The 23611-nt window shown below is 38.1% G+C and overlaps 1 protein-coding gene across 1 annotated transcript; it reads left to right on the top strand.

The window, feature by feature from the left end:
* The first annotated feature begins 476 nt into the window (after positions 1-476).
* DR1 (down-regulator of transcription 1) lies at positions 477-22959 on the top strand. The gene is made up of 3 exons (XM_036445543.2): positions 477-1642; positions 12051-12214; positions 20876-22959. Exons 1-3 carry the CDS (start codon positions 1423-1425, stop codon positions 21020-21022), a joined length of 531 nt encoding a protein of 176 aa, XP_036301436.1. The 5' UTR covers positions 477-1422; the 3' UTR covers positions 21023-22959.
* The last annotated feature ends 652 nt before the right edge of the window (positions 22960-23611 follow it).

Raw genomic sequence — 23611 nt, 5'->3', positions numbered from 1 at the left:
TTTCCCCTCTCTCCAGAAGCCTACGTGCCACACACCATGTCTAATGGCCAAGTTGGAACCTCTTCATAGGCTCCCGGCACGGTACACACCGTTTCCACGACTTTGCATCACATTTCTAGTTTCCGGCTTAGCCATTAGTAGTGCCTGGGAGGGCAAGTCTCTGCGCTGCAAGTTTTATTTCCCATCAAACCAAACTGTGCGGAGGACCACAGGAAGCTCTGATCCCAATCACGTCTGCTAGGTACCATCAAAAGGTTTCCCCATGGACCGTGCCGGCAGGAGACACGCGGCTTCCCCACAGCTCCTTCTACATTCCGGGCCTTGTTCCAGTTCCATCCCAACTCGGGCTCTTTGAGGAACAACGAGGAGAGTCCCTTTAACGGAAGCCAGCGCCCCTTTGTCCCGGAACGTGGGTGGCTGGGAGGTCTGGCCCGCCAGGCGCTGTCCCGCGCGGCCGCCGCCAACAGGCGCGTGCTCGGGGCGCCGGGACCGCGAGGCGCGCGCCCGCCCGGCCACGGCCCCCGGGAAGGCGCGGGACCTGAGCGCGTGCCGGGACCGCGGCGGGAGGAAGTGGGGGCCGCGCGGATGGGCGTGAAGGCGCGGGTGGGGGAGGGGCGCCGTCGCTTCCGGAACTTGATCGGGAAGGGCGGGGCCCTGGAGGACCGGCTTCCGGTAGCGCAAAGGGTGTCGGGAGAAGCTTCCCGCAAACCTTCTCTGGCTTCTTAAGGCACCATCGTTGCCGCGGTCTCGGCCTCCAGGGTCTGCGTTCGGGCTAAACGGCCACGGCGGCGCCCCAGTGCCTTCTCCCTTGTGCCTGGCTCTGCCCCTAGTCGCTTGCAGGCGCCCGCCCGCTCAGGTTCTGGCAGCGGCCGCGGCCGACATGTTGTGAGGCGGCGGCGTGGTGTCCGAAGGATGGTTTGGCCGAGGCGGCGGCAACGGCTGCTGGCGGCGGCGGCGGCAGCGGCGGCCGCGGCGGCCCCGGCTCGTTAGTGCCCAGCCCGCCGTGTGTCCGCCCGGCTTCGCGGCGCAGCCTGTGGCCCCGGACCTGCCAGTGCCCCGGCGCCGCTGGGGACCGGTGGGGCGACAGCGCCCTCCTCTCCGGGGCGCCACGGAGGTGGTTCCTGGTGCTCAGATCCCTCACCCCCTCACTTTCCCTGCCCGACCCGACCCGGGCAGCGCTGCGCCCCGAACCCGCAGCTCCCCGGCTTTCCCCCCAGCCTCGCCCTGAGTCTCCCACGGGGTGTACCCCGTCCTCCGGTGCCAGCCCGCCCCCCTCCACTCGCTGCACCCCATTCCCCCAGCGCCCCCGGATCACTCCGACGGCGGCCTTTTGAAAAACCCTTTGTGGAGGAGGAGTGGACCAGAACTGGGGAGTATTTTGTGTTTTTTTTTAAGTCGAGGCGCGAGAGCTGGGAAGAGACGATGGCTTCCTCCTCCGGCAACGACGACGATCTGACTATCCCCCGAGCTGCTATCAATAAGATGATCAAAGAGACGCTCCCCAACGTCCGGGTGGCCAACGACGCCCGGGAGCTGGTGGTGAACTGCTGCACTGAATTCATCCACCTCATCTCTTCGGAAGCCAATGAGATCTGCAACAAGTCGGAGAAGAAGACCATCTCCCCAGAGCACGTCATTCAAGGTGAGTGTTCCGGGTGGGATTTTTGTTTAAATGTCAGTCGGGTGACCGGTTTCACGTCAAAGCCCTCATTCCTCCTCCCTGCTCGGCCGGTGCTGGAAAACGGAAAGGCCACGCGGGCATGGAGGCAGCCGGAGCCTAAGCAAGCCCCTGGGCGGTATTCTCGTGGTACTTTTCATCCGGCGGGTGCAAGTAAGGGTTTGCAAGCTTTTGGGTCAGCTAACATACCCAGAGGTGAAGTATTAAGTCTCAGTTTACATACCGCCAGGTAAGCCGAAGCAAGAACAAGAATTGTGCCTGCCTCAAGTGAAACCCAGGCATGACAACTGAGAAATTGCCGGCCTAAAGTGAACCGTAGCTCCCTTGGAAAATTAAAATTCAGACAGGAACCTCCAGCATGGGCGGGGTGGGGGGGGGACAGCACCCCTTTCCCCCTGATCTCTCTAGCAGTGTAGAGGAAAAGTTGAGTTTTCTAACCGCATGAGTAAAAAAAATTCTTCCACGTTAAATGTGTTCCACGTTGTGAAGTTTGTTGGTGGTGAATAAAAGAGTGCATTTATTTCCTGCTTTAAAAGTTGTTGGATGGTCCTACCATTAATCGAGAAGTTACCAAAGAAATCCAGTTCTAGTCTGTAAGAAAAGGGTGGATATTCTTTCCCACCCACGCCCCTCTCTTTTCTTTCTTTCTTTCTCTCTTACTTTAATTTTCCTTCTGTATAGCTTCCTTTGTTCTGTGGAGATACATTTTTAAAGCTTGTGTTAGTAGACTGTAAGAGATGTTTTTTCATGGAACATTTCCATATTTTTTCCTGCTGCCATTACTGTTTAATTGTCTACACTTAAACTTTTATTGGACATTTCTGAAAGTTTCAACAGTTTCTTCTCTTCTAAATTGAAAAGTAATAGGGATTTGAGAGATCATATTCTGATTATTTGTTTCAGGGATGGAGAGACATATTTACTGGTCATAATGTCTTGGGAAATACTTGCATGTAGTTTTAGGCAAAAGTTGCGTTCAGTTTGAGGTAATAGCTTGCCCCTTATAATAATCCAATTAAAATCCTGTCAACTTAAAAAAAATCCTGTCAATTTCTTGATTGCTTTTGGAGTCAGAAAAAAAGTAATAAGTTTAATGGTTAATTTTAATCCTTTTGGTAGGCAAGTGGCTGCCTGCCATTTTATTGTTATAATTTCACTTTTTAAAGGGTGACTTTCCTGTTATTCTGAAGTAGAGAACACATCTGCTCATATTCCCCATATCCAATATTTTACTGTCAATATTGACAAGAGGATTAAATGACTCATTTTTTGTTCCTTAATGATGTGTGGGAGGTAGATTTAAAATATACTCTGCCATTTCCACTTTAGTATATAAGAAGAAAATAGATCCCTAGGAAAAAGCATATTCCATTTTTAAGCAACTATTTTTTTTTTCTATTTGTTTGGTGTGCTGGATACCCCGGCAAGAAAAAGGAAAGTCAAATTGTCTATATTTTCTCTTGTGTTTTGTTTTTATATTGTGTGTGCAATTGTCAAAAATTCATCACAAGATTATCCAACATATAAAAAAGAAAAATGATATTTTATCAACATTGCCTTTCTAATGAAAATTGCAAAAAAATTTTAAGGATCTCCCTAAACATTTGTTTACACATAGAAGTGGGGATCATTCCAAAAATCTGATAACGCATTACAACCTCTCCTTGGGTAGAGTTTATTCTTTTCTAGGATATATTTAGATTTCTGATTGACACGATGGAATAAAAGTGCAGCTGTAGCAAGCAGTATGTTGAATGCCTCAACTTTGGAATATGATAAATTCAGTGTACCATATAAGTCAGAAAGTTCCAATGAAAACATTTTCCTTTGCATACTGAATATGGTGTATTAATTTTTTAAAAATCATGTTTGGGCCTATTATAGTCTTATAAATTTACCTATTTTTTCTTGTAACATTGACATGTTTAGTGGATAAGGACCTACCATTTTTGCCCAAAATTCTCCCCAGTTAGATGTTTAGATTTTATAAATTATAATGTCATATTAGTTTCAGATTTCTTAATCATTTTTAAGTATATATTTTTGCTTAAGTGGTTACATCTTTTTAAAAGAAACATTTAATGTGTATAGATTTTATTATAGGTGTTTTAAGTACATTTTTACAGACTAACTGGAAAGTTGGGTAAAGTCACAATGGACACATTTTCTACACTTTCTGTCAGCACTGATTATTTAGGAATGTTAGATATATCTAAGTGGAATAATAATGTATATTTTAAAGTAGCATAATTGTTTTAAGTTTGGAATTTTAATAAGTTTAATGACCTAGCCAGTGTTTCCCAAACTTTTGACACATGTGTACCCCTTCTATAATTTTCATAACGCTGAGTACCCCTCGTACTCATGAGAATGTAGAATTAGGCGCAACGCATACCCCCACCAAACTCTTCCCGTACCCCTTGGGGTACGCATACCACACTTTGGGAAACACTGAAGACTGTTTCAGAACATCTCACTTGTTTACTTGCTACTTTGCTTGAGTCATTTCTGTAAGATTCAAGTAAAAGTTTAAGTAATTTTATTACCGGTAAATATGTGAAATACTATAACTTAAAATACTATAACTATAAAGTTATATTAAAATATTTTCCTAAATGTCTTGCTTATTTTGAGTTTAAGAAAGTAGACTTGGTATTGAAGATCACAGACACACAAATAGAGGGAATTCTAAGGTGCTCCTCATATTTCATTGCTGGTTTCAATGACACATTCTAACACATTCTTCAATGAGTTCTAACATGTTCTGTTACATTATGGAAAGAATTGACATTGAGAGTCAAGAGCTGCAAGTTCTACACTGGAAAGCTTTTCATCTTAGGTAAATTTGTTAAGTGTTTCCTCATTTATATATAAATAATACTTAATAGTTTCAGGTATAACTTGCAGTTATTGAGAATCAGTTAAGGTTGAGAATCTTACGAAATATGCTACAATAAATAATAATTTAAAAAATTCATGTACTTCTGATCTTCTGTATATATAAATGGCTAATATGCAAAGTGTCCCCTTGAGAGTTTGACTGCTTGCTATTATGTATGCTGAGCACCAGGGGGTTGGCGCGAAATGAAGGAAGGCCCTGATTGGCCCTGATCGCTGGCCAGGCCAGGGAACCTTACCCATGCGTGAATTTTGTGCACCGGGCCTCTAGTTAAAATATGAAGCTGAAAGTCTGTTATGTTTAATCATACATCATATCTTTTGTAAAGCCAGAGTGTAAGAATATTTTAAGTGATACTATTTTTTTCTGCATTTTTAATCTCTTGCTACATTTTCTCACATTTATGAGAATAGTAACTGAAAGTAGTAAAAGTTTGAGGATTTGCTTCTTCAGCAATTGAGTTGCTGTAAGCTATGTTGGGTGTCTTTTTAAAAATTCTAGTCCCTCTCATACTGGTACCTTTCTGTGGGTTTTTATTGTTGTTGTTTGTTTTTAATCCTCACCTGATGATATTTTTTCCATTGATTTTCAGAGTGGAAGGGAGGGGGGAGGGTGGGGAGAAGAGAGAGAGAAATATTGATGTGAGAGAGACACATCAATTGGTTGCTTCCTGCACATGCCCCAGCAAGGCTGGGGGTCGGACCAGAACCTGGAGTGGAGGTACATCCCCTTGACTGGGAATGAAACCCACAATCCACAGGCCAATGCTCTAACTACTGAGCAAACCAGCCAGGGTTCATACTGGTACTTTTGTAAAATACAATAAAAATGGATCACTAGAAAAATAAGAAAAGGTATAAATAAAAAAATTATTTTTGTTGTTGTTGCTAGAGACAATAGACATAAAATTACTCTGTCAAATTGCTATAAGGATTCTTTTTTTCCTGTTGTTGAGATATAATTGACTATAACATTGTATAGTTTAAGTTGTACAATGTAACGATTTGATATATGTATATATTATGAAATGATTACCACAATTAGGTTAGTTAACACATCTATCACTACATAAAGTTACAGTTTTGTTATGAAGTTTCTTTTTATTTTTTTCTTAAATATATTTTATTGATTTTGTACAGAGAGGAAGGAAGAGAGACACAGAGTCAGAAACATCGATGCGAGAGAGTCATCGATCAGCTGCCTCTTGCACACCTCCCACCGGGGATATGCCCGCAACCAAGGCACATATCCTTGACTGGAATCGAACCCGGGACCCTTCAGTCCCCAAGCTGACGCTCTATCCATTGAGCCAACCCGGTTTCGGCTGTTACTTACTTTTATTTTCCATACTTATACAGGCCATTACAAGCAATTCTGGCATAAATGGACCACACTTTGAGTAGCTTTGCTTTAAAGTCTAAACCACAGTCTATTTTGGAAAGTGGATGTGAAGTAGTTTTGAAATCAGGGAATCTGAGTAATTGCAGAGAAGTCGTAATAATAATGAAAATGAGAATGATACTGTAATTGCCTAAATAATGGTCCATGTAGATATTTTTTTCCTAAGAGATAACATGTAATTTGCATTGTACAGTATATAATCAGTACTTTTTTAAGTTAGGATTTTATTATTTTTCTTAAAATTGATACTAGTATATGTTTTGTTTTTCTTCTGTCACCCAGCAATTACTTTTGAATACTACTATGTACTGGCACTGTGCTTGATACTGCTAAGGATATAAAGGTGAATGATACTTAATTCCTGCTCTGCCATCATTCTCATTGTCCCAGATTTCCATGACTTATGATACCATAGAGGATATAGTTCTTAAGGGTCTTCAGAAACCTTGTCTGGCTTAAGAGCCAAAATGTCAATTTGGCTACATCCTTTTAATGTATTTTAAGTGAATTACATTACATAGACATTGCTTCCCCCAACATAAAAACAAAATAAAATACAAAAATCAGAGAATGTTGTTAAATTCTTAAAATGAAAAACATGCAATATGTTATGAAGTGTAAATAATTCAAACAAATTTCTGTTAAAATTAAACTTTTCAAGATTGAAATAAGATAAGCTGTATTATAAGTATTATTGGTGGTGGAAGTTTTTACTATTTTTCTAAGTGGGTATCTTGTTAGTATATGTCTTTTAAATTGAAAAGTGTGATAAATGATTTCCCCCCCTAATATACCATGTTCTTTTCTGGGCATAGTTTTAAGATAAATGACAGAGGGTAGTAGTCAGACCTCTGAGGAACAAATGATGTGTGTGTTTTACCCACAAATTTTTAAAAGATGATTATTATTTTTTGGATTTTACTCTGAGATCCTCAGAGCCAGGACCATTAACATTCCATAAAATCCCTTTGTACGTATTAGAAAACGATATACCTACGTTAAAAACCTTTATCACCATCTGCCAGAAAAGGCACAGATTTTAACATATAAATTATAACACTATTTTATACACATACAAATGTATGCTGTTTATACCTAACTAGAGGTCTGGTGCACGAAATTTGTGCATGGGGGATGTGTCCCTCAGCCCAGCCTGCACCCTCTCCAATCGGACCCCTTGAGGGATGTCCGACTGCCCGTTTAGGCCCGATCCTATCTACAATAAATGGGCAGTCAGACATCCCTCTCACAATCCAGGCCTGCTGGCTCCCACCTGCTCACCTGCCTGATTGCCCCTATCCACTTTTGCCTGCCAGCCTGATCACCCCCTGCCAGCCTGATTGCCCCTAACTGCCCTCCCCTGCAGGCCTGGTCACCCCTAATTGCCCTCCCCTGCAGGTCTGGTCTCCTCCCAGCTTTCCTCCTCTGTCGTCCTGGTTACCCCTAACTGTCCTCCGCTGCTGGCCATCTTGTGGCGGTCATCTTGTGTCCACATGAAAGCAGCCATCTTGTGTGTTGGAGTGGTGGTCAATTTGCATATTACTCTTATTAGATAGGACAGAGGCCTGGTGCATGGGTGGGGGCCAGCTGGTTTGCCCTGGAGGGTGTCCTGGATCAGGATGGAGGTTCCCTTGGGGCATGGGGTGGCCTGGGCGAGGAGCTTGTGATTTGCAGATTGGCCACACACCCCCAGCGACCCAATTGGAGGCCCTGGGATCTGGGATTTATTTATCTTCTACAATATAATTGAAACTTTGTAGCCTTGAGCGGAGGCCAGGGTCAGCCAGGAAGTTTGTCTTCCTCCATTGCTGGGAAAACCTAAGCTTCCTGCTGGCTTCATGGCTGAAGCCATTTTTGTTGGGATTTATTTATCTTCTATAATTGAAACTTTGTAGCATTGAGCAGAGGCCCAGGCTGGACAGGGTGTGCAGGAAGCTTGGCTTCCTCCATTGCTGGGGAAACCCAAGCCTCCTGTTCACTCTGTGGCCACAGCCATTTTTGTTGGGATTTATCTTCTATAATTGAAACTTTATAGCCTTAAGTGGAGGCCCGGGCTGGACAGAGTGTGCAGGAAGCTTGGCTTCCTCCATTGCCAGGGAAACCCAAGCCTCCTACTTGTTCCGTGGCCACAGCCATCTTGGTTGGGTAATTTGCATACTCCTGATTGGCTGGTGGGCGTGGCTTGTAGTTGTGGTAGAGGTACAGTCAATTTTTATATTGGTCTTTTATTAGATAGGATGGCCTTCCTTAGATATGATACTGTTGTACATTGAACAGCCTGCTTATAACCATAAATCGTAACCTTCTTAGAGCCATTCCCCTAATTCCTTTAATATTCTACTTTGTGTAAAATGGGAATTATTGCTGTCACATGATAAGAAATGATGTAAAGTATCTCCCTGTTTAGAAGATACTGTATCCAGTTATTAATATGTTAGCCTAAATATGTTTAAATTTTTGATAAAAGTAAATTTAGTTTTTAAATTTATGGCTGCTCCTGTTAAACTGTTTTATTGTGAATATAATATTTGTATATAGCAGCTCATTGAATAATAAATATTAAATATTAACCTAGAACTTATTTGCAAAATTTTTTTAAAGCAGTGTTCTCAACCCTAGATGTTTTTAAAGGTGAGTTGTTTTGTTAATTTTTAATCCAAACCATCCGTGGTTAAAGGTAGTATGGAATTAATTTTTTAAATGTCTGGTAATTTATGACATTTCAAAGAGGTATCTCTCCATTGTGTTAATTTGTTAATTTTTGTAAATTTAATATTTTATATTATAAATATACTTGTTCAACTTGAACATAGGTGTGATAATGCATAACTGTATATTTAGGCCTTATATCCTTATTAGGGAGTTCTTTTTTTTTTTTTTTTAATATATTTTATTGATTTTTTTTACAGAGAGGAAGAGAGAGGGATAGAGAGTGAGAATCATGGATCAGCTGCCTCTTGCACACACACACACACACACACACACACACACACCCCGCTGGGGATGTGCCCACAACCAAAGTAACATGTCCTTGACCAGAATCGAACCTGGGACCTTTCAGTCCGCAAGCCGATGCTCTATCCACTGAGCCAAACTGGTTTTGGCAAGGGATTCTTTTAAATGTAAGAGAAAAAATAAAGAATAATGATACATAGTCCAAGTCAGTTAAACTACTCTTGGATACTAGACAGTTGTTAAGTCCCTTAGATTAATTACTTGGTTGATTCCTACAACCCTAGAACTATTGCAGATATAATAGTGAATATCTTATTTTGCTTTTTCAATGGGCCAATCTCTGTTGTAAGCTCTTTATATCTATTTACTCTTCACACCAATCTAATCTGATGAGATGTAGATACTGTTATTCTTATTTTAAGGGCAAAGGTAAAGGAAGTTACGTAGGGTCGCACAGCTAATATGAGATAGAGCTGGGGGTCAGGCCCTGGTAGATTTAGGGCCTGCATGCTTAACCACTCTACTGCTTCTGGTTGTAGGAAGATATGGAATAAATACCATTCTCATTTTAGAGATGGAAAACTGAAGCTTAGAGATATTAAGTAACATATCCAAGATTATACAATACAAATGCAGTGACAACTAAGTTTTAAATTTTATGTCTACTTGATTTCAAAAGGAGAAGAATACTCTGTCTAAGAGGATCAGGCAAACTTAATTTGAAAATGGAGTTTGATCTAGGCCTTGACTGCATTACCATCAACATAAATGTGGGAAACTGGTGCCTGCTGGGAAACACCAAGCAATCAGATTTAGTGGGAGTATACAGGGATTTAGTAATGTCGAAGTAAAGCTGGAAAGGTTGGTGGAGTAGATCCTGGAGGACTTTGGCGTAGGGTAAGGTGGTAAGATGTTCTTTAGAATGTGGCAGGATATCATAAACCATTCACTTGGTTTCTTTTGATTTTGTCTCCAGCCAATATTATTGAAAATACACTGCCATTGCTTGTGCCTTTAAAGAAGAAAAAAGGCTCTTGCCAGTGTGGCTCAGTTGGTTGGGCATGATCCTGTGCTCTGAAGGGTGGTTGGTTCAATTCCCGGTAGGGGGCATGCAACATCTGATCTTACATTGATGTTTCTCTCTCCTTCACCCTCTCCCTCTCTAAAAATCAATAAAAAGTATTAAAAAAAAAAAAAGATACAAATGTTGGCATCTAGTTTTGACACTTAAAAAATAATCTATTAGTTCAAGTGAAAAATGCAGGCTGCCTAATCTTCACTTAGTTTTTCACTATACCCCAAGCTTCCTGAGGCCAAGAATTGCACAGCAGTTAATTTGATATACACAACTCAGAATAAGGTTTTTTGGGGTGGGAAGGTAGGCTCAGAAAGTTGCCTTAAAATTCAAGTAATATGCCGAAACTGGTATGGCTCATTGGATAGAATGTCGGCCTGGGGACAGAAAGGTTCCAGGTTCAATTCCGGTCAAGAGCATGTACCTTGGTTGCGGGCACATCCCCAGCAAGAGGCAGCTGACTCTCTCATCGATGTTTCTAACTCTCTATCTCTCTCCCTTCCTCTCTGTACAAAATCAATAAAATATATTTTAAAAAATTCAAGTAAGGTTATTTTTATTTATTTATATATTTATTTAAATATGTTTTTATTGTTTTCAGAGAGGAAGGGGGAGGTAGAGAGAGATAGAAACATCAATGATGAGAGAGAATCATTGATGGGCTGCCTCCTGTACGCTGCCTACTGGGGATCAAGCCTGCAACCCAGGCATGTTCTCTTGACCAGAATCTAACCTGGGACCCTTCAGTCCACAGGCTAACAATATCCACTGAGCCAAACAAGCTAGGGCCATCAGGTTATTTTTAAAGAAGAATTATGAAATTAATTTTAAAATACCTTAAAAAACACACACCACAGTTGGCATGGTAATGTGGATTTGTAAAGGTATATTTGATATTCTCCCTGAAGAGCAAATCCCTGAAGGTAGAATTTAGAGCATATTTATTGAGGGCAACCTGGTTCATCATAATTGTTAAGACTGCGAGAACTGATAAACGAAATTAAGTTTATTTACTGTGTTTTTCACTACTTCTATTTCATCATTGGCTCAGAAAACAAAATATGTCTTTAGGGCAAAATGTACAATAGCACTATACAATATAATTCTAAACACTATGAGACAAGGAAATTTTATGCCTTGTTTTTCTGAGTTACAGAAAGCATTTAGAGAGTGTATTTTCTTGTAAAGAATTTCTTTCAAAAGGTGGAAAAAAAAGAATACCCCATCCCCCCTCCCGCCCTATGAAAGAGAAGGTTAAGGGACTGCCTGGTAAAGGAACTGTCTCGATTGCCTGCCTCCTGAGGCTTTGGAAAAAGAAATTTTTTGTTAAGTGCTTCTTTTATCCTTAGACTTGTCCTTTATCCCAGTTTTTCTGCCACACCACATGAAATGTTTTAAGAGTGCTTCCTGTTAAGTTTTATTTTTAAGGGAAATTCATTGGCTCAATATAAATACGGAATTTCATAAGTTATTTCCACCAGTATTTCTTAAACTTTACAGTTTGAGTGTCTTTGCTTAAAATAGTTCCTATTGGTATATTGGACAAAAGAACTTATCTACTCTTTTATTCTATCCTACTAAAATTTATAACATGTGTTATCAAAACCTACTCTTTCAAAGCCAAATGGCACAAGAAATGTTATTAACAAATATATTTCAAATATTTGCTTTTCTTCTTTGAGAAAGTGACTGACTTAATGATGTTTGATTTACTATGAGTGGCATAGAAAAAATGTTTTGTTACTAAAACCACATGTTCTTCCATTGGACTTTTTTTTTCTTACAGGAAATGCTTTGGTTTCTAGTCAGCAAGAAAGGGAAAAGGGAAGGCCTGTTCTTAAGTTTTAGCTAATTTGCAATCTAATATTAAGAAATTTGACAAAACACTTTGTCATAGTCATCTAGATAATTGCTGTGCAAATGAAAGATAGATAAAATTATTAGAAAACAGCCACCTCCTCCTCAAAAACAAAACAAAAACTTAGTTTCATTTGTAGAAGAAAAGCTTATACTATCATTCTTTCATGTTTTTATTTCCCTAGCCCTAGAAAGTTTGGGTTTTGGCTCTTATATCAGTGAAGTAAAAGAAGTTTTACAAGAGTGCAAGACTGTAGCATTAAAAAGAAGAAAAGCCAGTTCTCGTTTGGAAAACCTTGGCATTCCTGAAGAAGAGTTATTGAGACAGCAACAGGAATTGTTTGCAAAAGTAAGTAATTCATTTTATATTATTGTCATCTGAATCCTATGCTGTTTACAAATAGAAATCAGACTGGTTTCTGAAATAATTTCCTAAATCAACTTATCTTGCAGGATTTTCTTTCTGTGGCTGAATACTTAATCATGGAGTCTGATATTTAGTAGAGATGGCCAGTTATTTACTTCATGTAAAAGTAAATATTTGCAGCAATCTGTTTTCTAAAGAGAACAACTCTAACTACTGAGATTTTACTCTGATTTTTTTCCCAGACAAAATGACTATTCAAAGCATGAAAAGTAGACCTAAACATTTTTAAGATTTAAAATGATGGGCTGAAAAAAAAAAAAAATAATAAAAATGAATAGATAAAATAATGGGCTGATGAGAAAATACTCTTCAAAATTTATGATGAGTGGCATATAAAGAAAATGTGATTAATATCTACTTTGCACTTAAATTAGATCTTTAAAATATATTTAAAACATTCTAATCTTTAAAAAATTTTGAAGTGTGTCAGTGGAGCAGAAAAAGAAAGAAAACTTCTCTTGCTTGGTACAGGTCTAATACCTAAACTGTGAAGGATTAGCAACCAAATACTAATATTTTTTTAAAAGAAAGGGAGAAAGCTAGGCTGTTTTTCCCCTCCTACTAAGATCTGGCCTCTCACTTGAAATTGTAAGGCAGTTTTGGGTTGAATAGATTTCCTACCAGTTACTGTAGTTACCATTGGAATTGGAAGTATTATTTTAGGTAAGCTATTTCAGTTAAGTACCATAGCTGATCTCTTTGCAATCATAACAACCAACTTGGTTTATACCAAAAGCATTTGAATTTTAAGTGTTATTAGGCACTAGACACCAGTCAACATTTAAACCAGTGATTCCCAACCTTTTTTTGGCCATGACCCATCTAAGCATCTCTAAAATCCTGATGCACTCCCCCTGCTACCCGTGACATATAATTCTTGTAATTCAAAAGAACTCCTATTCATGTGGAGGAAGCCTAAAAGCCATTAACTTAATCTAAACAAGCTTCTAAAGAATATGTCACAAAAGTAAAAGTGAAAGGACAGTTGAAGTACTGAGGAAGAAATCACTAAGAAATTGTTTTGTTTTTTAAATCCTATCTAATAAAGAGAGGGACTATGCTAATTGATTGTCATGCCCTCACAAAGATGATGACACCTACAGCCAATAAAGAGGGAATATGCTAATTGACTGCCTGCCTAATCCAGCTTCAATCCCCCAGTACCCTCAGCCCTGCAGGGGAAGGCAGTTGGTGGCAATCAGGCCAGCAGGGAAGGGCATTTGGAGATGATTGAGCCAGCGGGGGAGGGCAGTTGGAAACAATCATGCTGGCAGCGGAGTGGTTAGGTGTCAATCAGCCTGGCAAGCAGAGTGGTTAGGGGCAATAAAGCAGGCGAATGGAGCAGGTGTCCTCAAACTTTTTAAAGTGGGGGCCAGATCACGGTCCCTCAGAGAGCTGGAGGGCCGGACTATATGAACTACTAATTCCTACTGTAACACCTCGGCTGCGCTCACTGCCCAAAAAACCTGGCAGGCCGGATCAGACTCCTCTGCGGGCCGCATGTGGCCCGAGGGCCGTAGTTTGAAGACCCCTGGTTTAGAGCCTGCAGTCCCAGATTGTGAGAGGGATGTCTGACTGCTGGCATTTGGAAATCCCCCCAGGGTCCCAGATTGGAGGGGGTGCAGGCTGGGCTGAGGGACACTTCTCCCACGTGCACAAATTTCATGCACCGGGCCTCTTGTATAATATATATATGAAAAAATAGCAAATAAAGTTTTAAAATACAGGGAACTGAAATGCATAAATATGTCACAATATGTATTTATATAGTATATAGAGGCCCGGTGCACAAAATTCGTGTATAGGTGGGTGCAGGGGGGAGGGTGTTCCTCAGCCTGGCCTGCACCCTCTCCAATCTGGGATCCCTCTCATAATCTGGGACTGCTGGCTCCTAACCTCTTGCCTGCTTGCCTGTCTGATTGGCCCTAACTACTACTGCCTGCCAACCTGATCTTCCCCTAACCACTCCCCTGCCCTCTCGATTGCCCATAACTGCCCTCCCCTGCCAGGACCTGCCTCCTTTGTGCCACATGGAGCCTCAAAACCCCCTGACCTCACTGCACAGGGAAGCCACTGGGCTGCGCTTCTGCTGTGCATATGGCCATCTTATAGCAGCTGTCTTGTAACAACATCACACACAAGGGTACCTAGGCTTTTATTAAAATAGATTAGTATAGATATGAGGTCCCTAGAACCATAAGAAATTCACTGTTAATAACTCATTCTACAGTTGACCCCCCTTAAATATCAAATTGCCCTCCTGTAGGGGGTGTGCCCCATGTTGGGAACCACTGATTTAAACTAATAAAAGCTTACTACATATTCATTGAGTTCTAACCATGTGTTAATCATATTGACAATAATTTAACTGTATGTATTTAATCCTCAGAACAACCTGTAGTATGTAAAGATTTTACCATGGTTTCTTACATACCATTATATTGGTAAAATCTATAAGTACTAAAGCGGATAAGCCTTTGAGGCAGGTGTGAACACAAACAGTATTGTAATCCATGTGAAAGTAAGGTAACAAAGAAGGAGTAATGATTAAAAAAAAAAAAAAAAATTACCCAGAGCTTGGTGGCTCAGTTGGCTGGACCATCATCCTGTGCACTAAAAGCTGCCAGGTTTGATTCCCAGTCAGGGCACCTACCTACGTTTCGGGTTCGATCCCCAGATGGGAGGAAACCAGTCAGTGTTTCTCTTGCACATTGATATTTCTCTTTCTCTTTCTCTACTCTTTCCTCTTACTCTAGAACCATGGTCGGCAAATTGAGGCTCGTGAGCCACATGTGGCTTTTTGGCCCCTTGAGTGTGGCTCTTCCACAAAATACCACGGCCTGGGCGAGGCTATTTTGAAGAAGTGGCGTTATAAGAAGTTTAACTTTAAAAAATTTGGCTCTCAAAAGAAATTTCAATCTTGTTGTACTGACTAATTTGGCTCTGTTGACTAATGAGTTTGCCAACCACTGCTCTAGAATAAGCATGTCTAACTCAAAGGCTAACACAGGCCATATAAACAAGGTTTAAGTTTATGTGGGCCATAAAAAAACAAAAGCTTCAATTTTCATAGAAACATAGGTTTATTTTGATAGAGATATGCTGAATACAAAGGGTTGAAATAAATGAGTAATTGTTAACAGAAAATAATAGAAAATTTTAATAAAAATTAATATTTTTTCTTGGCCATTACCTTATCAGACACTGAATAACTGCCCAAATTAATAAGTGTAATGCACATAAATAAACATTTTTTTTTGTTCTCCAAAAGCAAAATATTTTCTGTTGCACACACAAAATAAGTCAGTACAAGACTAATGACGTGGCAGTCAGCTGCTAAAATAAAGATTCACTGCTAGCATTAGTGGAGTGAATTGGTGTGCCTGCATGTAAGGTGCATAAGGGAAATAAATGCAATACAATTATTGTAATCAGCCATTAGTGAATGTTGTTATTTGTTATTAATATTTATATATACCAGGATATTGTAAAAGTTAAATTACGAAATTTTTATTAAAACGTTTCTTACCTACTGTTATATTGGCTAGGCCACAAAAATATTTGTTTTCTGATGGTCTGATGGTCATCACTTATATTTTATGTTAGCAATTGTCAACCCGTGCGTCACAACCCATAGGTTGAGAACCACTGAGACCATTGGAAAACACAGATATTTACATTACGATTCATTAACAGTAGCAAAATTACAGTTATGAAGTAGCAACGAAAATAATTTTATGGTTGGGGGTCACCACAACATGAGGAACTGTATTAAAGGGTCGTGGCATTAGAAAGGTTGAGAACCACTGAAGGGTGCCAAGTTAAATATTTCATGAAAGGAAAAACATGCTCTGCTAGACACTTTACATATTTGGCAGAGTTTTTATGTATAATTTAAATGTTATTATGTCCATTTATACTTTAAGAAACAGACTCAGAGATGGAGAAACTTGCATGAAATTATTCATTTGTTCTGCAGATATTTACTAACAACCTTACTATTTACCAGGCATAGAGCTAGGTGCTAGGCTAATACCAGTATACAAAAAAATACATAGTTTCTATCATTATGGAGTTTAGTTTATTAGGAAGGATTGAGTTAAAGAAAACCAGTAAGTTCATACAATTAGAAAGTATTGGAATCTCAATTAAAACTCATATCTTCGGAATTTAAAACCTGTGCTCTTTCTATAATACCATGCTAATAGTTTACCCATCTTTTAGTTTACTTAAATTTATTTTGAAAAATATTTTTAAAATATATTTTATTGACTTTTTCACAGAGAGGAAGAGAGAGGGAGAAAGTTAGAAACATCATCAATGAGAAACATTGATCAGCTGCCTCCTGCACACCCCCCACCAGGGATGTGCCCACAACCAAGGTACATGCCCTTGACTGGAATCGAACCTGGAACCCTTGAGTCTGCAGGCCAATGCTCTATCCATTGAGCCAAATCAGTTTTGGCTGTTTTGAATTTTTAAGTGGAATATGCTTTATCCTTTCCAGGAAAAAATATGAATGAAAGAAATAATTGACTGCCTGTCATATCTGCACCTCCCTCTCCTTGTCATCTGCTTTTCATTTCCCCTTCCTTATCACCTTTTTGTTGCCTTGATATATGGGTGAAGATTCTTTGCTCTAATGAAGAAAATTAGCAGAGGTAAAATTATAGCAGCTACCTAGTACTTCTTCCTCAGAGTATAAAGTTCTTAAGTTCTAAATCTGAAAGGAACTGATAAATAAATACAGCATCTTTTTCATCACTTATATTTTACTTCATCTTTTGACTTTATTTGAAATACATAAAACCTCATTTTAAGCTGTCTTTCACTACTAGTAGCAAATATTTGGAAAGGGGGAAACATTAAAAGTCAAGATTAGTATGTGAGAGTGAGAATCTCAAAACATAATGACAGTTTCAAAAGAAGAAATTAATTTGGAAGTATATGCCTACTTAACCTCTTTCACACTCCCATTTTACGATGATAATAATTGGGATGGATTGGATAAGAGGCAAGAAGATAAAAGGAAATTAGAATACCATTGGAAATTTTAATTTGTAGAAATGAATACAAATAAAATTAATAATAATTTTAAAGGCATAGGACTGCTTTTATGTTTAGGGAGAAATGTATGGGAACTGATATGAGAGCATAATACCTCTTATCAGTTAAATTTTTAGTATAACCAGTACATGTCTTTACAGAAATTGAATAAACTTTGAGACCATAAACCTTTGCAATAAAACCTGTGTAGAGACTTGATAATATTTGAGTTTTTCAATGCTATGAAATTATACGTATTTGTAGTTAATTAGAGCATTCTTGGAAGTTGATAAATTCACACATTTGTTTTGCCCTACAATTTTCTTACGAATTTTTAAAATGTTTTTGTGAAGCACTCTTAGTCTATTTTGAATTCTGAGTATTCCTGTTATAAAAGTAAATATGCCTGTGTGTTAGAATACGTATTTTCCATATTCACAAAAATGGGAAAAGTAGTTATTAGTATACCTGGTTTATAATTTCCTTCACTAACAAGTGTATGTGAGGCTGACCACTCATGAGGAAGATAGAAAGAGATCCCAGGTTACAGAGATGTTATATTCAGTTTTGGTGGTGTGCGAGTTTGCCAATTACTAAGCAGTTGTCTCAGACTGAAACCTCCCTTTCTATGCTCTGTGACAGGGCTTAGTGCTCTACAAACCATATTTCTGCTCTTCTGACTGACTACTATTAGACTCTAATTGCCAGTAGAGAGATTGCTAGGCTGGAGGAGGAGGGCAGCTCTTGGGCTTCGTTCTTTTACTTCCTATTAATTTCGAGTTTCTTTGTACAACCTAGCAATGCTGCTTCATTCTGGCTACATCAATTTTTCCCTGTAGCACAAATTGGATCTAGTTTGCTGGGTTTCTAATTCTTAAATAACTAGCCTGCATATTCATCTCTTTCATCAAGATGTGAGTCTCAAACTTTGGAGCCCTCCTCTAATCAATGCCCCTTCTTCAGGGATCTGAACTTCACTTCCATGGGTTGCTCCTCTAATCTCCCAAGTTTTAAAAATTCCAACCTTTTCCCTTTTCCTCCTCATTTTAAGGTTGATAACTGCTCTCTATAGTTGCCAACTACATGATAAGTTAGTGGGTGTTTTTCTTGCCTTTTCATTTACCTAGTTACCAACTTTATACTTGGTTAATAATCCTTCATGTTACATTCTTTCTGTTTTCCTAACTAGTGTTACTTTTATCTCCTGATTAGATCCTGAATGATACTGGAGGAATAGGAAAAAACCTAGTGGAAAATAGTATTTTGGTTTGACTTGAAGGAAGAGTGGAATTTTAGGTGAAAATCAAGAAATTTCAAATAGAATGAATGTCAGCATAAGTAAAGATAGTGAAAATGTGAGGGATGGTGTATGTTTTTGAAACATGTTCTAGGCTTGTTTTTTGTTTTGTTTTTGAGTACAAGGTGCATGTTACAAAAAAGGATTAGAGTGATAGATTGGGTCATGCAGTAATTTGGAGGACCTTGAACTACAGGCTGAGAAACTTGGACTTAAATAGTAACAAATGATTTTTAAAAGTATAACAATGAACTGATTAGAATTCTACTTTAGAAATGTTTGGATAATAAATTCATGACAGATTATTAAGTAAAGTTAGAAGTGTAGAGGTTATATTGGTCATCATTGTTTTCCCACAAAACATTCACTCAGAAAATATGCACATTACCACCCTAGCATGTTTGACTCCATAGATAGAACATTGGCCTGCAGACTAAAGGGTCATCCTGCATTCAATTCCAGTCAGGGGTACATACCTTGTTTGCAGGCTCCTCCCCAGCCCTGGTCAGTGTGCATTCAGGAGGCAATCAGTTGATGTGTTTCTCTCGCATTGATGTTTCTCTCTTCCACTATCTCTAAAAGAAAAATGGAAAAATATCCTCAGGTGAGGATTAACAACAACAACAACAAAAAAAAAAAAAAAAAAGGAAGGAAGGAAATATACACATTACCAATATGTATATAATCAATGAAGATGAAAAAAGTCTTTATTCTAAAGTGTAGTGGAGAAAATAGATATTTGCTTGGGTAATTAGAGAACAAAGTATGGAAAAGCAAAGAGATTTATAGCATATGAAATAGAGGGCAAAATATGATCTAGAAAGTCAAGAAAGATCAACTGATTTGTTTTAAATGATGACTAGGAATTAGCCATGTGTAAGAAGGCTATGAGCCAGGCTTAAGAAGCAATTATGAGAAAAGTCATATAGGGAGAAATAGCATTTTGTTTGGTAGCATTTAATGGGGAATTATATGTTCTTTTCAATAACATTCCCCCCCTTCTTCATTGTGGTTTTCTGCTAATGGATAAAATTAAATTGGAAAGGAGCTTTAGCTGTTGGCAACAGAGCATGTGTTGCATATACATCTTGGTTTCTAAAATCCTTTGGTTTTTATAGAGTATAGATATGTCAAATGAATAGATTTTAACTATCCCGTCATTGTTGTTCTTAATCGTCATCCGAGGATATTTTCCTATTGATTTTAGGGAGAGTGGAAGAGAGAGGAAAAGACAGAGAAACATCGATGTGAGAGAAATGCATCAATTGGTTGCCTCCTGCATGAGCCTCAACCAGGGCCAGGGTCAGGGAGGAGCCTACAACCAAGGCACATGTCGTTGACCAGAATCAAACCTGGGACCCTTTGGCCGCAGGCTGACTCTGTTCACTGAGCCAAGCTGGTGAGGACTGACTATCCCATTTAAATTGAGTTCTTGGTAAGTATTTTTTCACAGTGGGAAGGGTGTGAGTATATATTTTGTATATGTAGTTTGTGTGCTTGTGTATATTCATAGAGGAAGGAGAGGAACAGAAAAAGAGATGCATATATACAGAGATGTATTTATCACTAGCTGTGATAGAAACTCAAAAAAGAAATACCAAGATAGCTATTGCATTCATTCATGTATAGTATTTTTCCCCAATAGTAGAGAGCTTTTAAACTAAAGAAAGAAAATTGTGGATTACAAAATATTTACATTAAAATGGTAAGTTGAGCCCAGCCAGCATGGCTCAGTGGTTGAGTATTGACCTATGAACCAAGAGGTCACGGTTCAATTCCCAGTCATAGCATGTGCCCAGATTGTGGGCTCGATCCTCAGTATGGTGCGTGCAGGAGGCAAGCAGTCAGTGACTCTCTCTCAGCATTTCTCTCCCTCTCCATTCCTCTCTGAAATCATAAAAAAAAAGGTTTTTTTTTAATTGTGAGTTGAAAGGACAGAAGAATCAAGTGAAACAAAAGAAAAAGAGAAATACAGATAAAAGAACCAAAGAGAGAATATTGTGATTTTCCTGTCTATATTTTCAGCTTCTTCAATTGAACCAAAGCATAAATTATATGACATAGAGGGGGACTATCTGTAAGAGAACCAATCTAAAGAGTTCCTTTTCTCCAGATGTACAACAGTTATATAGTTGATGGGAAATATTCAAATTTGATAATGACTAAGTTTGCAGTTAGCTAAAGTGTGTATTGTATGGGTTTTTTTAAAATTACCTGTTCGTATGTTTTTTTGTGTTTAGGCTAGACAGCAACAAGCAGAACTGGCCCAGCAGGAATGGCTTCAAATGCAGCAAGCTGCCCAACAAGCACAGCTTGCTGCTGCCTCAGCCAGTGCATCTAACCAGGCAGGATCTTCTCAGGATGAAGATGATGATGATGATATCTGAAATTCACCAGCTGAGCTTCTGTTTCCTCTGCACAAGAAAACAGTGAAAGAAATGCTTATCTGTAACTTTGTGTGCATCTGGATGGACTTGCCACTGGTACTCTAGGGATGTCTGCTATTGATTTTCAGCTATTGTGTGCTATTCATGTGAAAACTGTCTCTTTGAACAATTGAAAATTTCAGGTTCAGTATAATATCAATTTTGAATTTTTAATGGCGTTTATGAGATTTTAGATAGCAGTGAGTCCTTTATTGATCAATAAACAGTGTTACAGAAAACTCCAACTTTATAAAAATACAGTGAAATTTATACAGAAACTCTAAATCTGTATTTTCATTTCCTCTGCCCTTTTAACTAAACTAAAAATTGGGAATATTAAATTATTGGGGGAGGGGTTGCTGTGTAATACAGTAGGCATTAGACCAGATTGGTTAAAAAGAACGAATTCATTTCTGTAGTATGTGTTTTTTTGTCTTTTAAAATGAGTATATATATATATATATATATATAGGCTACATATATAAATGTGTGTGTGCATGTATATATCTATGTATACGCACACACATATATATACTCAGATAAATATACTTATTTGAAAGAATTTCAAAATAAAACTAGGAAGGGTATATTCCATAGTAGTGTATAAATTTGGTGGGTCATGTTTTTTATTTTGTTTTTGTTTTATGTAGAGGTAAAATCTAAGGTTTTATTATGGCATAATTCATCTTAAGCTACACTATTACATTTCAAAGACTGCCCAATTTTGAGGACTGTCATGATTCTTACTATTTCACTCCATTAATTGTCAGTAGTATTACTTGCTTAGTCCATCCATGTTTATTGGAACTTGTGAAATAATTGCTTCGTAAGTTCTGTTAGTTTAACTGAGGTTAATGAGTATTCAAACCTTTACTGGGGGAAAGAAAAGTTAATGAGCATGCTTGCTGTAAAAGAGGGTTTTTTGTTGTGTTGGTTTTTTTTTTTTTTTTGTAATTTAACTTATAGTTATTGTTTGTTTTTCACATTACTCTTAAATTTTTTTTTACTAGATGGCCTACAGTGTCCAATGCTTCCTTTTGAAATGACATCTCCATCTTAGAGTGATAGCTTTAAAAATGGATTTGTTTTGTTTTAAAAAGCTTGTCATAACTAATCAGCCCTATATGAAACATAAAAAATAGTTTCAACTTGCTCATTTAAAGGGAGGAATCTTTAATTTGGTTCTCATAAATAAGTATGGCAGTGATTTATATAGGAATCCATTGTGTTGAAGAAATGGCATCTTGTTTGTATTTTGGAAACAATGGAAAAGGCCACTTAAGATTGTATGAGGTAATCTAATCTAAATTCCTTTGTCAATTGCCAAACTATTTAAATTTCTATATTCACCAAGCCTAAGGATAATTTCTGGCTGTCCAGGTTTCAATTTTAATTGGAGAGCTAAATAACGTTTACAAGTATTAGATTTCTTAATGATCATATTTTGCACTTTTAGGAAAAGTGAAATATTGTTATACATTTATTAAATACACTTCTCTATGCCACAAAAAGGTTAATTTTGCAGAATGTTTTAAGTTGAAGTTGACATTGTATCTATGACTTGCTTTGGACAACATAGAAGGGATTGTGTGTTTTTTTAAAGTTTAAGTACCAAAGGTAGTCTGGTCTAAGACACAGTAAGTTAATAAGTGTTGGCTTTTCTAATTTGTACTGTAACATCCTTATACTTGCTATTTTAAGTACTTGTTTCTTAAGTAAACAACTTAGATATTTTTCCACATCTTTTTTTTTCTGATGCAGAATTCAGGTTAATTAAATATTTTACTGCATCTGATAATGTATTATATGTTTGAAACCTAGTGATTTTGCATTTGGACATTCTTGTGATTTCATATGCTGTATTCTTCAAGCAATAAAATTCTGATGTGTTTTATAAATTGTTTTTATATTTAATGATCTATACAGACTAATGACAGATTTCTGTTACTAACATTTTTACTAGTTTCACGAATCTTAGACCCAAAACATATTTTGATCATTAAGTATGTAGTACCTGACTTTCTCCTTTGTTTACTGTTATTTAAGAAAATGTGGTTTTACTATTATTTTTGTAATTTACAGCCCTAGGGTCTAGATATCAAAAGTTAAGTAAGCAATGTTTTACTTTTAGCTTTTTTTTTTTACATTTAAAAGTCACAATTTTGTCTGTTAATACTTTAATCTTTTAGAGAGAGAGAGAGAGAAACATCTTTAGTATTCTTGAGAAATAAAGTTATTCTCTAGTAAGTGTTGGCCCCATCTCCTTGAATATAAATCTTGTTGGTTTTTCCCCCAGAAGATTATCAGATTGTTAAATGTTGAAAAGGTACTAATTTTAAAACTGAACATACCATACATATAGAGGAATACGTAAGTAAGGTTTTTCATAAATTAAGCATACTCTTTCCACTGAGTCATTGCTAATCCTCAGCCCAAGACAACAGCGCATTATGAGCATCCGAGAACCTTCCTCTTGCTCCTATCTTTTTTTTTTTTTTTTTAATATATTTTATTGATTTTTTACAGAGGAAGGAAGAGGGATAGAAAGTT

Source organism: Pipistrellus kuhlii, unplaced genomic scaffold, assembly GCF_014108245.1.
Source record: "Pipistrellus kuhlii isolate mPipKuh1 unplaced genomic scaffold, mPipKuh1.p scaffold_m20_p_2, whole genome shotgun sequence".
Classification (NCBI taxonomy): Eukaryota; Metazoa; Chordata; class Mammalia; order Chiroptera; family Vespertilionidae; genus Pipistrellus; species Pipistrellus kuhlii.
This window is presented reverse-complemented; position numbering and strand designations above follow the sequence as displayed.

Bases quoted from the DNA above. Each gene is read 5' to 3' on its own strand.
- DR1 (XM_036445543.2), top strand. From the start codon at position 1,423: ATGGCTTCCTCCTCCGGCAACGACGACGATCTGACTATCCCCCGAGCT. The intron at 1,643-12,050 runs GTGAGTGTTCCG...TTATTTCCCTAG, and splicing joins CCCAGAGCACGTCATTCAAG to CCCTAGAAAGTTTGGGTTTT. The intron at 12,215-20,875 runs GTAAGTAATTCA...TTTTGTGTTTAG, and splicing joins AACAGGAATTGTTTGCAAAA to GCTAGACAGCAACAAGCAGA.